General features: G+C 39.8%; 1 protein-coding gene across 2 annotated transcripts; it reads right to left on the bottom strand.

Annotated features, from left to right (window-relative positions):
* Positions 1-12,752, bottom strand: CDADC1 (cytidine and dCMP deaminase domain containing 1). 2 transcript variants are annotated; one of them, XM_018071311.2, is made up of 8 exons: positions 12,651-12,752; positions 10,942-11,119; positions 9,579-10,157; positions 7,557-7,606; positions 6,334-6,509; positions 5,117-5,306; positions 4,419-4,479; positions 1-3,189 (listed from the first exon to the last, which is right to left on the bottom strand). In XM_018071311.2, exons 1-8 carry the CDS (start codon positions 12,750-12,752, stop codon positions 3,116-3,118), a joined length of 1,410 nt encoding a protein of 469 aa, XP_017926800.1. In that variant the 3' UTR covers positions 1-3,115. The 2 variants fall into 2 exon arrangements, with proteins under 2 accessions (XP_017926800.1, XP_017926801.1); XM_018071312.2 differs by having other exon boundaries at positions 2,862-3,189; positions 6,334-6,503.
* Between the last annotated feature and the right edge of the window lie 1,201 nt (positions 12,753-13,953).

The raw sequence follows: 13,953 nt of genomic DNA, 5'->3' as shown, positions 1-13,953 counted from the left end.
TTACTGTCAGATTAATTTATTAGCAGAAAACATGTTTTGCTGTAAGGCAGACAATTAACAGTGAATTTCTGTAATTCTTGGTCAAGAGGCCAAATTATTACTGATAGTTAATACCTGCAATTAAAATGATTGTTCTGAAATGAATGGAAGAGACACAAAATGCACATGGAAATTTCATACAACATATAAAATATATAACTTTTACATTTCTTGAGTAAATACTTTGTAATTTTTATGTAAGAAAAAAACATCCTAGAGCTCATCTGCAAAATAAGCACTGCAGGAGATGTCCAATCTTCCATGGCTCTCCCTCGGAAGCAGACAGGCACAGCAGCACCTACAGAGTCCACAGGCTGAGAGAGAAACCCCATCCACATTGTTCCTGTTGGCCAAGATATAGCCTCTACTTTGTAATTCCAGTAAAAATTGAAGAAGTAGGGTTATATTGATAATCAGAGCCTACAGAAATTTGTGAGCACCTGGAGGAATCTGTAGAATACAGCAAGACGCAAATAAAGCCAGGCTTCCAAGCCTTCAGCCTTACAAGCAACTGCAAGTTTCACAGAAAATTTTGTAAAAAAATCCTCTTTTAAAAAAAAAAGTTATTTAAAGTAAAGGTAGAATCTTAAGTCCTCCTGAAGTACAAGTTACCAGCAGTGTTTACTGCAGTGTAGTTATTTCATGTGCGTGATATTTGACTTGTATCTTGACCACTTCTCTGTGTATCCAGGCCACCAATAATGTTTCAGGGACTTTTTGATTTCAGCTGTTCATATAAAGACACAGATTTTACTGATTTTAATACCAGCAGACTGATCAGTATAAAACTTGAAGAGGATCAAACTTAAACATGGCCCTGTTTTTTTCCTTGCTTCTACCTCAAGTATAAGAGTATTGCCAGTGGATTATGGAAACCAGAAGGTTTCAGTGGGTGGAGTAGGGCAGACTAATTTAATTTGGGCAGTGATCTGTCGAAAAAGCCAAGAGTAATTATTCTAACACAAGATGCTTATAAAAAGTGAGGAGGACATATGTCGAAGTAAGATATTTATGATTTAAAAACCCATTATGAAACTCCAACATTTGACTTTATCCTCATATGAAAGATGCAAACAATGAAACTATAGAATCCTTGATCAGAGAAAAAAACTGTCTTTCTGATGTTTATACAGCACCCAGATCAACAACTTAATCCCCTTGCAGCTGGATCTGCTCATCCTAGATTCAGGACCTAGGTTCCTCAGCACTGGATTACAAGACCTGGTGAAGTGGCAGCTCAGCAATTTCCCCATGAGCTACGCTGAGAAAGCAGTCTTTTGAGGCGTGATGCAAAAATGGATTTCACCATCACGACCTTAAGTTGACAAAGAGGGTCAGATTTTTCTCTTTTGCTCTCTACCTGGTCCTGGGAAGGGAAGCTGTATGCATCCTGCTTGGCAAGGCAGCAGTGGTGAAGGAGGTCAGCCTGGTGAGATTGCTGCTGCCAGCCCTGCACGTACCACATTCAACCAGCAGCCCTGAAGTAGCCTTCACTCTTACTAGGCTCAGAGAAACAGCAGCTTCTCCAGCTTCAGGAAGAGTGAATTCTCATGATGGTAAGAGGATATAAGCATTCCCCAGTTCTAAAGTCCAGGTACTCAAGAATGAAGCTATGCTATGAGCCATGGGGAAGCACAGCTCCTTCCTGCAGCTCCAAGCATCAAGAACTGTACCTTAAATTACAGGACCAGTATCCAAACTGGGTGAGCACAAATTCCATATAATAATATCACTTTAAGGGTGCTCTGCACACTATCCAATCACAGCTTTGCTGTCTACTTCCAAGCTTTTCCAAAACCTAAAAGAAACAAAGACAACTTAGAGCAGTATCTTAAGACATGATTCCCCTTCCAGGACCTTAAGGAGGGTAGCAAAGACAAAATGCATGAAAGAACTGGAAAAGGGCTGTTCATGTATCCTACCAGCAGCAGCAGAAAAAAGTGTTATGGTATTTGCACTTGAGAGCTCAGCAGAGGAGTTAACAAAAAGTCTTGAGGCATCTGTTAAAACAAACAGCTAGAGGTCAGATTCAAAGCAGGAAACAGATGGGAATTAGGAGAGAGACCTCTCAAAAGATGGGTACAACTCATTGTTCTGGTTAACCATTACCTACCCCCTCAAAACTAGCAAAAGCACTAGACTGCAGTTTCACTGCCGTTTTAATGTCACCCTTGCTCAACATTAAAGATTGGCACCTGAAAAGATTTGGACTATTCCACTGGTACAGATTGTCCTATCTCAGAAACAACAGGATGCTGGCAATTTATTCACCTCTGTAGTCCTAGAAGCCTGTTAGTGAAGATTAACAAAACCAAAACACTAGCAATCTTCACATTTATGTAGGGGCCAGTGAGATGCATACAGCCAAATGCTTTTAGGCCTGCATCCAGAAGCTGAGAAAAACCAAAGCTAATCTTTGTCTTCATTAAAACATATGGACTGCACTTGAGGAAGGACACAAAGCAGCAAGGCAAGTACCACGAAACAACTGCTGCTATGGTAGGTGGAAGACAGTGTGTATGAGAGACAAGATTAATATCCAAATCATTTACCTAACAATGATTGCTATCCTAATGGTTTTGTGTCTATTATATTGCAGAGCAGACTGAGAAGCAAAAGCCACTTTCAGGAACAGAAACAGTTGCTGGTGCTTATTTATCTACCATTTCCTAGAAGATCCCCTTGACCATTGTATTTGAAGAACTAGGGCTTATTTCTGCATTTTGCTAGTCCAGAACTTAAAAATCCATTCCCTCAACCCATACACCAAGCAAATAAGACATCATTTTACTCTTACTCTGATCTATCAGCAACAAACTTTCAGTATTTTTTTTAATGTGTTAACAATGATCAGCCCCCCAGTTACTTTCACAGAAAATACAAGCAGCATTTTTTCGCCAGGAGCTTCTAAATTAAAAAGACCTTCAGGTAATTCCATAAAACATTAAAGACATCATAAATAAACGTATTTTAAAATTCACTTTCCAAACAATAAATAAAACTGTTCCTTATTTGAAAGTGCAAACAGGCTGTATTATAAAAAGTATGAAGCAAGACTGCAGAAGTGCTTAATTATTCAATAGTGACCAAGACACAGTTTCTTGTTTTGGTGCAGCTGGTCATCCAGCGATTTTGTTTTCTGGACCCCATCTAAAGAAAAAAATATGCATCAAACATTAATACAAGAGCAAGTATAGTCTAAATACTCAACACAGACAGGCACACTGGAATAACAATGGAGGTGGGCAGGGGATGGAGTTCCCTCACAGAGGAACACACAGTAAGCACAGCTAAGAGGAACATACTAAGAAAAGAGAGCAACTTAAAACAGTTCAGTGTTGAAAATGCAAGCACACCATACTAAAACATTAGAGAAATGAGCCTCGTTAAAGATCATCAAACAAAGTACCCCGGGATGAATCTTTCTCCAGCTGGGTCTAAAAACCATTAACAGAGGAAGGGACAAACAAGCCCTAACATTTTGCAGTGATCACTAGGGGCATAAACACTGCTCTGAGCCCTTCCCTCCCCCCTTTCCCCCAGCCCATAAGGAAATAGCTAATGAAGAGACTTCTCCACGGAGTACGTGGCTATTCCTGTGCCACAAAAAACACCTTCAGTCTTTTCTAATGCCCCTATCACGGTAGTCAGTGCTTTGAACAACTGCCAACTCCCTATCTTTACACTCTGTATCTTCCTGCTCACGGCACAAAAATTATTTAGCTGCTTTTTCCACGTTATTTTCCCCTCTTGGTGAGAAACATTTTAAGGATTGGTAGCCGACAGAAGATCCCTTTGGCGTGTCCCTTTTATAGCAAAAAAAGGCTTCAAAGAAAGACTTATCTAAACTGTGTTTTCAGGAGATGACAGCTCCCTTGCTACAAAGGGTGTGCAATGACAAGGATATTGTGGCCTTTATATTATACATGTGTATATACACACAAATACATAAGAAGCACTGAAATGTTCTGCATAACATATTTAAATGACTTGGAGGAGTCCAATTTCTCCTGAAAAATAATGGCACTCTTTATAGAACACAATATATAAAGTCTTTATAGAACAAAACTTAAAACATGATGAAGTAGTCTGAAATGATCTATATGCAAAACAGCATGGCAATGACCTTGATAACTGCATTACTAGATTTTGTGACGTGTGTGTCAATGCCAAGCATTTGTTAAAACAAGCTTGGTTTTGACTTACAGTTGGTTCATCTACTTATTCAAAAAACTCAGAGAAGTTTTCATAGCAAAATTTAACTCATTGAAAACAAGATTAACTAAGACTAATCAATCACAGAGGAATTCAGGTTTGTTTAAAACGTGATCTCACTTATTGACTTCAGTCATAAAATGAATTAATGAGAAAATACTTACTTTCCCTGGCTGTAGGGTCATGGAATTCAAGGGCATTAGAGTACAATGGATTTAGTTGCCACTGATAAAAGAAGAAGAAAACATTTACTTATTCCAGAAGACAGAATAAGGAGCAAAGGGAGGAAAGAAAAGTACCCTAAAGACCTACACTGTGAGGCATGACTGGGGGTGAGGTGAGAAATGAAGGGCTCCCCCTTGAACACACACTTGCTTTGAGGATAACTAACTGATAAGGAATGTGTAGACATTTACTCCCTTGAGAAGGGGAAATGAGCCTGTTCAACAGTGCTGCAGTTCATCATGGTGAGCACTGAGTGCAGGTGCACTTGGCTGCCTTCAAAATGCACTGCAGCTCTTTCAGGAGCTGCTGGAAGGGCCAACAAAATCATGCAGTGATCTCCAACATCAGCTGCCATGCTGTGACAGGGGAGGCTTTGGAGAACTTCAGAGTGTGAAGAGACCACCTCAAACTACAGCAAAAAAGGAAGAGGGAAACCCCCACTGTAGATACAGAAAATAGAGACATTTGGCTCCACCATCTGCCATATGGCACAGCACTTCTCCCCAGTACTGGGACAGAGCAACCTCTCAACTTGACAGCACAGTGCTCCCCTATGCTGGCTGCAGATGACTGCTCACTCTACTCTCCCATCAATTCTGTCCACAGTTTTTAGAATATACTATATTTAGACACTTACTGTAAATTTGCTTACACCTTCAAGTTCACCAAACTTCATATAGGATATGTCTGCTTTCTTTTTTCCAGCATCAACATCTCCTGCATAGATCTGCTTGATACCAGCCCCTTTAATTAAAGGGACACATTCATCACATGGACACTTTGTCACAAATATCATGCTTCTCTCGTCTGGCTTTATTTCTCGACATCTACAAGCAGTCAGAAAACAGAATTTCAGAGTTCGTATCTTGATGGCTTTGAATTGTGACAAACTTGACACCTCAGAAGAAGAAGCAAAGAAGTGTTATCTACTCTCAGAAGCATCTTATTCCTTATCAAGTGTGCAAGTACACAATGATATCTGGTTTGGTTTGACTATCTGTGAACAAAACACTCATTCCATGTCTCCACACATATCATTGCTGGAAGCCTCATCAACTGCCACACTTCCGTATTTCAGGTTATAGCATGGTCTAGCAGGAAGCAGAGGCAGTAGCTTGTATTGAATAGTAACTGAAGGAGTGAATATCCTTCAAAAACCAGGTTCACTTGAGAAGTCTGAAGAAACCCCAGGAGTTGGCTGGTTTCCACACACATCCAAGTTCTACATCATAGGCATAAACAAAGCTGTGATTGCAACCCACACTTCGTCACAGGGACATCATGCATTGTCCTGGTGTTGGCTGCCACAAAGTTAATTTCTTCTCAGCAGCTGGTACAGTGCTGTGCTTTGGATTTAGTAGGAGAATAATGTTGATAACACACTGACGTTTTAGTTGTTGCTAAGAAGTGCTTACTCTGAATCAAGCACTTTTTTGTGCCTCATATTCTGCCAGTAAGGAGCTGCACAAGAAGGCGGATGTGTGACCCAAATCAACCAAAAGGATATTCCATACCACAGTGTCATGTCTAGTATGTAAACTGGGGGAATTACCCAGAGGGGGTCTGGCATTGATCAGTGAATGGTGAGCAATTGTATCATGCATCACTTGTTTTTTCCTTATTAGTATTACTATTATTATAATATCTTAATTTGTTTCAATTATTAAACTGTTCTCATCTCAACCCATAAGTTTTACTTTTGATTCTCCTCCCCATTCCACCAGGAGAGGGGGGGAGAGCCAGCAGCTGTGCAGTGCTCAGATGCCAGCTGGGCTTAAACCATGACACGCATTTGCCATGGAATTCTTTCTGAACCATCTCATTCTTTTCAGTGGTAAAAATAAGCCCATTTACCTGAATGTCAAGGCGTTCTGCTCCGCATGTATAATATATCTGAACTTTCTGATTTCACGATCTTTTTGCTTATCATCCATGTGTGGAAAATCAGCATATTCAGATCCAACAGGAAAGGCATTGTAACCACAGCCTACAAAGTACATTGCTCCTGTTCCATCACAGCTTCTCTGCAACAGTAAGCAAAGCACCAAATTTGGAGGTATTTAAACTGTTCTCAGTCAAAATGCTGTGCAATGTATGCTGTCACATTATCAGTTCAGCCAAGTTACAGCAGTTGAAAGAGAGCTCAGCTCTTGCAAACTGCTCCATGTCTGTATGGAGCTTTTCCACCGGGCTCTGTAGGACCCGCACAGGCAAAGTGTAACATCTCAGTTACGCTGCATCAGGCTTTAGAGGCTTTCCTTTTGGCAAGTAATTGATAGCAGTGACAAGAAATCTGAAGGACTTCGTCTGCAATGTATAAAATTAAAGACAACTGGAGTTCATCCGTGATGTGCCAGAGATGGTGTTTCATCTCCCTCTCAACAGACCCAGCGACCAGTGGGCCGATAAGTAGCGAACAGCAATTGAAACCAGAACAAGAAACAAAACAGCAGTAAGCAGCTAATGACTGGATGCTAAAAACAAATGAAGAGTATGTTGCACCTGCATGAAGAATGAGGCTTCCTGGGACTGGTAACATGCATAATGAGAGATATAAAGAAATAAAACCTTTATGTTTGGATGGAAAAAAGCACTGTAACAATATCTGCAGAAAAATACCACTTTCATGCAAAAAGGAAAGTGCTAAAGCCAGTACAGCATTTCAAGTACAACAAATATCCTCAAGAGATTGTCAGGCTATAATTGCACTGAGACCTCTCCAAAAAAAAGCTGCAAAGAGGGATCATGCAGAGTAGGCACCTGCTGCCCAATCAGCAGCTGTGGCAAAACCTTGTAGCCAGGATACCTGGAATAACTGACAATGACTAGGGAAGCAGGCACACTGAAAGTCCAGGTGGAGATACTGTAGTAGTTACTAAAATAATTTATATTTCCTCTTCATCTAAAAGCATAACAGTGAACTAGTCATTAACTTAGTTACTAAAGCACGAGAAGCACAAGCTTTCTATAGTGCTGTGTGTTTGCATGAAAAACAGAGGTGTATAATGGTAAATAAAAAGTTCAAAGCAAGTGTATGAGTTTTGAGTGCAAGGAAAAGTAACTTTTTCAATACTTACTGATTTTTCTTCTGCCCAAATAATAGCTCCAACTCCTGTCTTATGATCCTCTAAAATACATAACATTTTAGGAGTAAATAACAAATAAAGCAGTTCCAAATTACCTATACATTAACATATGACATCCTAGAGCAAGGAATAACATTTATTGTTGCTTTGTGGACAGGAGGAAAGAAATGCAGAAAGATTAAGAGCTTTGAAATCATATGAGTCTCCTGTAAAAGTAGGGTGTGCTTTAACTGCAAGGCAGTCATTCTGAGACTTAGTTGTGTACATTTGTTCAAAAATGCAACAAAGCAACCAACACATAGGTAAGACAATGTGTGCCAAGAATGTATGTGGACAGGTTCACTGATGTGAGACAGCAAACTGATAAAAACCTTCTTATTGTTTACTACTTAATTACTTTATTTCTGCCATTCTTTTAAGTTTATGGTTCTGCAGTCTGAATTCCTATCGAAATTAGTTGTATTTTATACCCAATTCAGAGACAAAATATTAACCACTGGATTTTGGGGTGTGTGTTATATCACCACTGCGGGAAAACTGGTACCCAACTTTCATTATGTGTGACTTGGAAGGTTTTTATGGAACCTGGAAATCCTCCACAGTAGCGACTGATGAGAGTCTTGACCAATTAAAACAGAGTATATCAAGGAGAAAAAATGTTTCAGGTTTCCATTGATTGATATTGTAGAACACACTGTTTCTATTAATCATTTCCATCATCCTTAGCATCACTACCATACTGAATCACTCAAAAAGGGTCTTTCCTGCCAAAGATATATTTTATGGGAACTTTTTTATATTCTGCATATTTATCAGTCACTGATGAAGTGATGAAAATGATAATCACTGATTATCATCTGCACATAGAAAATATCCTATGATCTTGCTCCCCTTATATCCATCTATATAATAATGTGAAGCATCTAAATATGGGGGGGGGCTGCTATTTGTTTAATTTCATTACAGGATTAAAGTGGAATAAGAGTTTCCTCAAAAAACAGACCTGAGTCCAGGGTAAAAACCACACATAAAACTGAATTTTGCTGCCTCAAGAATGAGTACTCAAGCTTGGCCATTCCATCTTGTTCAGTACAACAGTAGCTGTACAAAGAACTCACAACTGGTTACGTAAAACTTCTGAATTGCATCTAAAAAATGCAATCTCCTCTGCAATTTCTGGAGAGCAAATCTGTGGAGGGTACCTAACTTGATAGGTTGGGTTTGTGTGTGTGTGTATTGGGGGATTAGTTTTGGTTTAACCTTTATGTATGTACTCTCTATTTGTTTACAATGGTTTAGAAAAAGCAACTATCATATCTGGAGGACAAAAACATCACTAAGGAGTACCACCAAGTTTTAAGTCTTCATATTCTGTTCTCTGGAAGAACTTATTGGTTTACTATGTGGCTACCCAGAGAGAATAAAGTAGCAAACAGAAGTCATCTCTATCAAGAGAGAGTAATAAATATCCTTCCACCCCAGAACCCTGTACATAAAACTCCAGCATCTGTGCAAAAAAAAAAAAAATCAGATATATAAGCACTTCTACTAAGAAGATTAGAACTAGGAGACTTGATATAACTGTACTTAATGCCCTACTGAAAGGATATTATTTCACTGCTTTTTTTCTGAAGTGTACATAATCTGCTTGAAATATTGGCATTTATTTGATAACAGAAGTATCTTGTGAAACCTCAGTAAAAAGAGCCTCAGAGCAGCTTGAAGAATGTAAACGTCATTCTGTTCTGTTTTCAGTAGGATGCTGGACACGTTGGCAGGGCAGGGTTTGCCAGCACTGTATGTGAAATACCTGCACTGATGTTCTCTTGGAAAGCTTTCACACACAATACTATGTACCCCTGTGGACTCTACTATTACTGCTGCACCTGTTTCACACATGTAGGAATGGAGTTCCACAGCTTGCTCAAGGAAGCATTTGGAAGAATAAGACTGAAATCAGGAACTTTCTCTACTCATGAGACCCATCCTTGTTCCGCTGCTGTAACAACTCACCTGTCCGGTACGCAAGGAGCCTGGCTTGTATCATGCAGTGCCTTGCAATGTCTTGGGGCAAACACTGCTCATCTGTTTCATTTGTTCTTGGTGATTCACAACTGTAAAATCCAAAACATCCAAAGACGGGGACACTGGCAGCCACTGTTGCCAAGACCAAGACAAGATCTTTCATATTTTGCCTAAGGTTGCTGAAGTATGGATTTTCACAGAGGTTCTCCAGTCCCATTGTCATCAATATTTGCTTGTGCATTTCCTCATTTGAAATTAGGAATAAGCTTTCATACTCTTTTATTCTCTCTTGCCTACACGCAGTATAAAAGTCAGTATTACAGTCAGGCTGTGATTTTGCTATTTTCTGAATAAAATCAAACTTGGTGGAAGTTTCTTCAATAAACTGCACCATATAGCACACCAAAGGCTGAAGCAGCACACACACACGAGCACGACTATTTGATTTCAGTCTTTCTACTGCTTTGGCATCTAACTTTGCGTCATCAGTACTCGTGGGATTGGACGCCTCGTTTTGCAAGCTGATTTCAGGATCTGCAGGCCAGTAAGAAATCCTGTTCACCCCGGCTGGAAGAGAAGATAATGCAGCAAAAGGAACCATGCGAGCACAGTGGAACATAAAACTCATATTCAACACACTATTGCCTAACCCAGGTTTTACTCCTCTAAGGCCTGAGTGCTGTTTAAGGTGAGTCTGGACAGAAAAATGCTGGTAGATACAAGTATCAAGGGGTTATCTGGCTTGATAATCAGACTGTAGAAAAAAATTGGAGTTTCCCAAGTTCTAAGATCTTTGCGAGAGCCTAATTTTGCATCTTACCTACAACAGCTACATTAACAACACACACAAAAAGTTAGCACTAATACATGTTGCTGCTGAGATTAAAAATCAATTCTTGCAGAAGGGGTGTGCCAGAATTTCATGAAGTGAATAATCTGGCATGTCTTCATCTCCGTTGGGAAAAGGAAACCCTTAAGTACTCCCTGTGATTTCTCTCTCTCATGAAAACCACCCTTCCTCCAGTGTTACTAACAAGCCATGGGAAGGCAAGGAAAAATGTAGCAACCTAGGTCTTTTCATCAGGCTTAGGGATGCTCTGGCAAAGTGCAACAGGTACGTCAGAATCTCAGCAGTGCAGCCCACCTGAGAGACAAAGGACCACCAATAATAACAGCTGCACAGAGAAACAGGCTCTCGGGAGCAAACCCTAGTGTCTTGACCATCAGCTCCAGGAGATGTACATTGACTCTTGGAAAATATCTGTGCAGTCTACACAAGTTAGGGACTGGCATTCACAACTGAGAGAGTCCAAAGAGAAAACAGGGTTTTTCTACTACAGTCATTGCTTACCATTTACAATCATTTTTAAACAAGTTGAACATGGTTTTCTGGAAAAATAAAGATCACAGGTTTTAAGTCTTGATCCATGTTTAATGAGTGCAATCTGGCCAGCATGCAAGTCTGTACTGGAACAATGAAGACCAATAATCTTCATGTTTTTCACCACAACTAGACCACTCTTCTTCACCTACAGAAAAATGCATTACTATTATTATTATTTTACTTTTTTTCAACATGAAGACCACAGAGATGTTAGAGGTCTTCCTTGAGTAATAATATGCAACCATCAGCAGAGTTCTTCAGTACAAGTTGTAATATGAACCATTAAACAATCTCTGATACACTTTCCTACACATTTTTTGTTGTTGTTTTTTTTTTCACATGTGCCTGTTAACACCAGTGCTTGTTTTCCAAATAGGAACTTGTCACAAATTCCTGATTTTTTTCTGGTCATTGTTTTGCCCATAACAAAATCCAGAAGGAGTAAAGAAGATTCTGTCAATTATAGCTGAAATCCCCCCTGAATCAGCCAGCATTTGGAAATGCTCATAAATTTAATTTCTGTCTTAAGTTTGACCACTGAGGGAGCCAATAGCCTCTCCAGCTTTATTTCAGTCTCTTCTTTAATGGAAATGAATCCTAGTTCTAAAGGATCTTCAATGAAAAAACTCTGTATACCACATACAAGAGCTATTACAACTGAATTCCCACGTATTGTGAGGAAACTGGATACAAGCTAGTTTGATGAAGCTGGTGAAACAGATCTCATTAGACAATCCAGCTGCTACTGAACACTGTTGCCTTAGATCTGTAAATTATTCAGTTGCTTTGTGGTTACAGAAGTGAGGCTGTACAAAAGCCCTACCTACAACCCAAGAGCCATTCCTTACCGAATTACTGAATTTCAAACTGCTTTTGAAGTCTGTCTGGTGCTCCTCGTCTACCCTTCTTTCAGATCTAGCACACCAAGCTCTGAAAATTAGGGTTAATTTTCACTCAAGTAATTTTCCTGTCTTTCCTTGCCCTGGCTGATAATGTGCTATGGATCTTAGCATAGGGGTGTGCTCTGCAAAATGTAGTAATCATTTTAAATAGTGCAATAAGAAGTCTGATCACAAAAGGAAACACCCTGTCCCAGGACACTCCGAAAATGCCCCTCTACTTTGAAGTGTAACAGTAACAGCTGCTATTTAGAAGACCCATTCTCAAGCACAGTTTCTTTTCATTGTCACTAGTTACCTACAAGTCCTTTATCAGCAAACATTTCAAGTAGTTGTGTGCACCTCCTCTGTATAAGAGAACTGATCTACTAAAATCATGACATTGTAATTCTAAAAGAGTATCTCTACACCATTGACTACATTGACTTTAAAGTCATAATTAGCATACACACAGTATACACCATTCCTCCTTTGTTATGCTCTTTAAAATACCCACCATTTTTTAGTGCTTGCTTCACCCCTTGGGAATATATCTTGTATTTCAGAGTTTTTCAGAAATAGCATGCTATTCACTCATTTTGCTACTTTTCTCCCACCACTGGATTTTTTTGTACTTTTAAGAAATAATTGCAAAAAGTTTACTAGTTTGTTGTTGTTGTTGGGGGGGGTGGTGGTTTTTTTTTGTCTGGACTATCTGTCATATAAAGAGCAGTTGGGTTAAGTTCATTGCAGGAGCTGCTCAGAAAGACCAATTAACAGTAAGTATAGACATTTTACCTGTGATTTTTTCCATTGTTCAGACGAGGGAAAGAGCTCCATCCAGAGACTCAATAAAGTAAAAAGATTGACCTTAGAAAGTCTTGGCATTTGACCTGTCATTTGAAGGAAAAAGGAAATATTTATTAGAGAATATTTATAAAGAAACTCCACATTACTGAACATTGTTTTTCAAGTCTTCTACACCACAGCTGCTACAGAAGCTGGTTCATCAACCCCTTCTGCTGTTTCATCAGCTAAATCCACATGGTCCTCTTCAGGGCAGTCACTCAGGATGCCCACATCTGGATGCAGAGATCAGATCTGTGCAACAAGAGGAAGTGATGAAGCTTTCATTGAAATTCAGTGAATTAATTCTACTAAGAGGTGAAGAGCAGAAATCACAGATCAGATCATCAGATCCCACATAACTGTGCTCAAATGGTTCACAGATGGTTACAGAATCTGAGACATAGCTTCTGATTCAGCTTCAGGCTCACCACAAAAGAGAGCAGAAACACCTAGGCACGCATCATGATCTTACACTGACACCTGCAGCAAGAGGGGATAGAATCATAGAATCAGCTGGGTTGGAAAGGACCTCTGAGATCATCAAGTCCAACTCTTGATCCAACACTGCTGTGGTTACTAGACCATGGCACTAACTGCCCCATCCAGTCTTGTCTTAAAAACCTCCAGGGATGGAGAATCCACCACTTCCCTGGGTAGCCATTGTGAAACCTTCCAGTTACATCAGTTGTGAAGATCCTGCTTCTGGACTTTTACTAACCAGATTTTGGTTAGATTTCTACAAAAATTTAAACCTTTTGCTCAGGTTGTCACTTCTGACAAAATAACCAAAGAGGTGGCAAAGAATCCCTTCTTGGACCACCAACTTGCACTGTGCTGTGCTACTACTCAAAATCTGGACGTGGTCCTGTGAGGGCCAGTGCTCAGCAGCACTGAGCGTCCCACAAAGGAAAAAGGAGGAAGTACTGCACTGCTCAGGAAAGCTTGCACTGTTCCAGATGTGAAGCTGTCTTGCCTCATACTTGGAAAGAAGGTAATTAAGTCTTCAAAAAAGTTCCAGTCCCTATTTCAGGGGTGCTTACAGAGAGCTGTAATGAACACATATTCCTCTGCAGGTCTCATGTGTGCTGTCTGACAATAGTATTATTTCTGGTTTTGTCCTTTCCCACAAACGTTACAGTTTTTGCAAAGGGGGAAAAGGCAGAGACAAGAATAGAATACAATAGAGGAAAACATTCTTTAAGTAGTTCCAGCCGTCTGGAAGAGATATAATCACATACGATTGCTTGGGTGG

The sequence above is a fragment of the Manacus vitellinus genome, unplaced genomic scaffold (genome assembly GCF_001715985.3).
Source record: "Manacus vitellinus isolate BGI_N305 unplaced genomic scaffold, ASM171598v3 scaffold_2_pilon, whole genome shotgun sequence".
NCBI lineage: Eukaryota > Metazoa > Chordata > Aves > Passeriformes > Pipridae > Manacus > Manacus vitellinus.
This window is presented reverse-complemented; position numbering and strand designations above follow the sequence as displayed.

Coding starts and splice junctions, on each gene's coding strand:
- CDADC1 (XM_018071311.2), bottom strand. CDS start 12,752: ATGACAGGTCAAATGCCAAGACTTTCTAAGGTCAATCTTTTTACTTTA. Junction 5,307..6,333: donor CAGAACGCCTTGACATTCAG/GTAAATGGGCTT, acceptor GACTGCTTGTAG/ATGTCGAGAAATAAAGCCAG. Junction 3,190..4,418: donor TGACCCTACAGCCAGGGAAA/GTAAGTATTTTC, acceptor TTTTTTCTTTAG/ATGGGGTCCAGAAAACAAAA.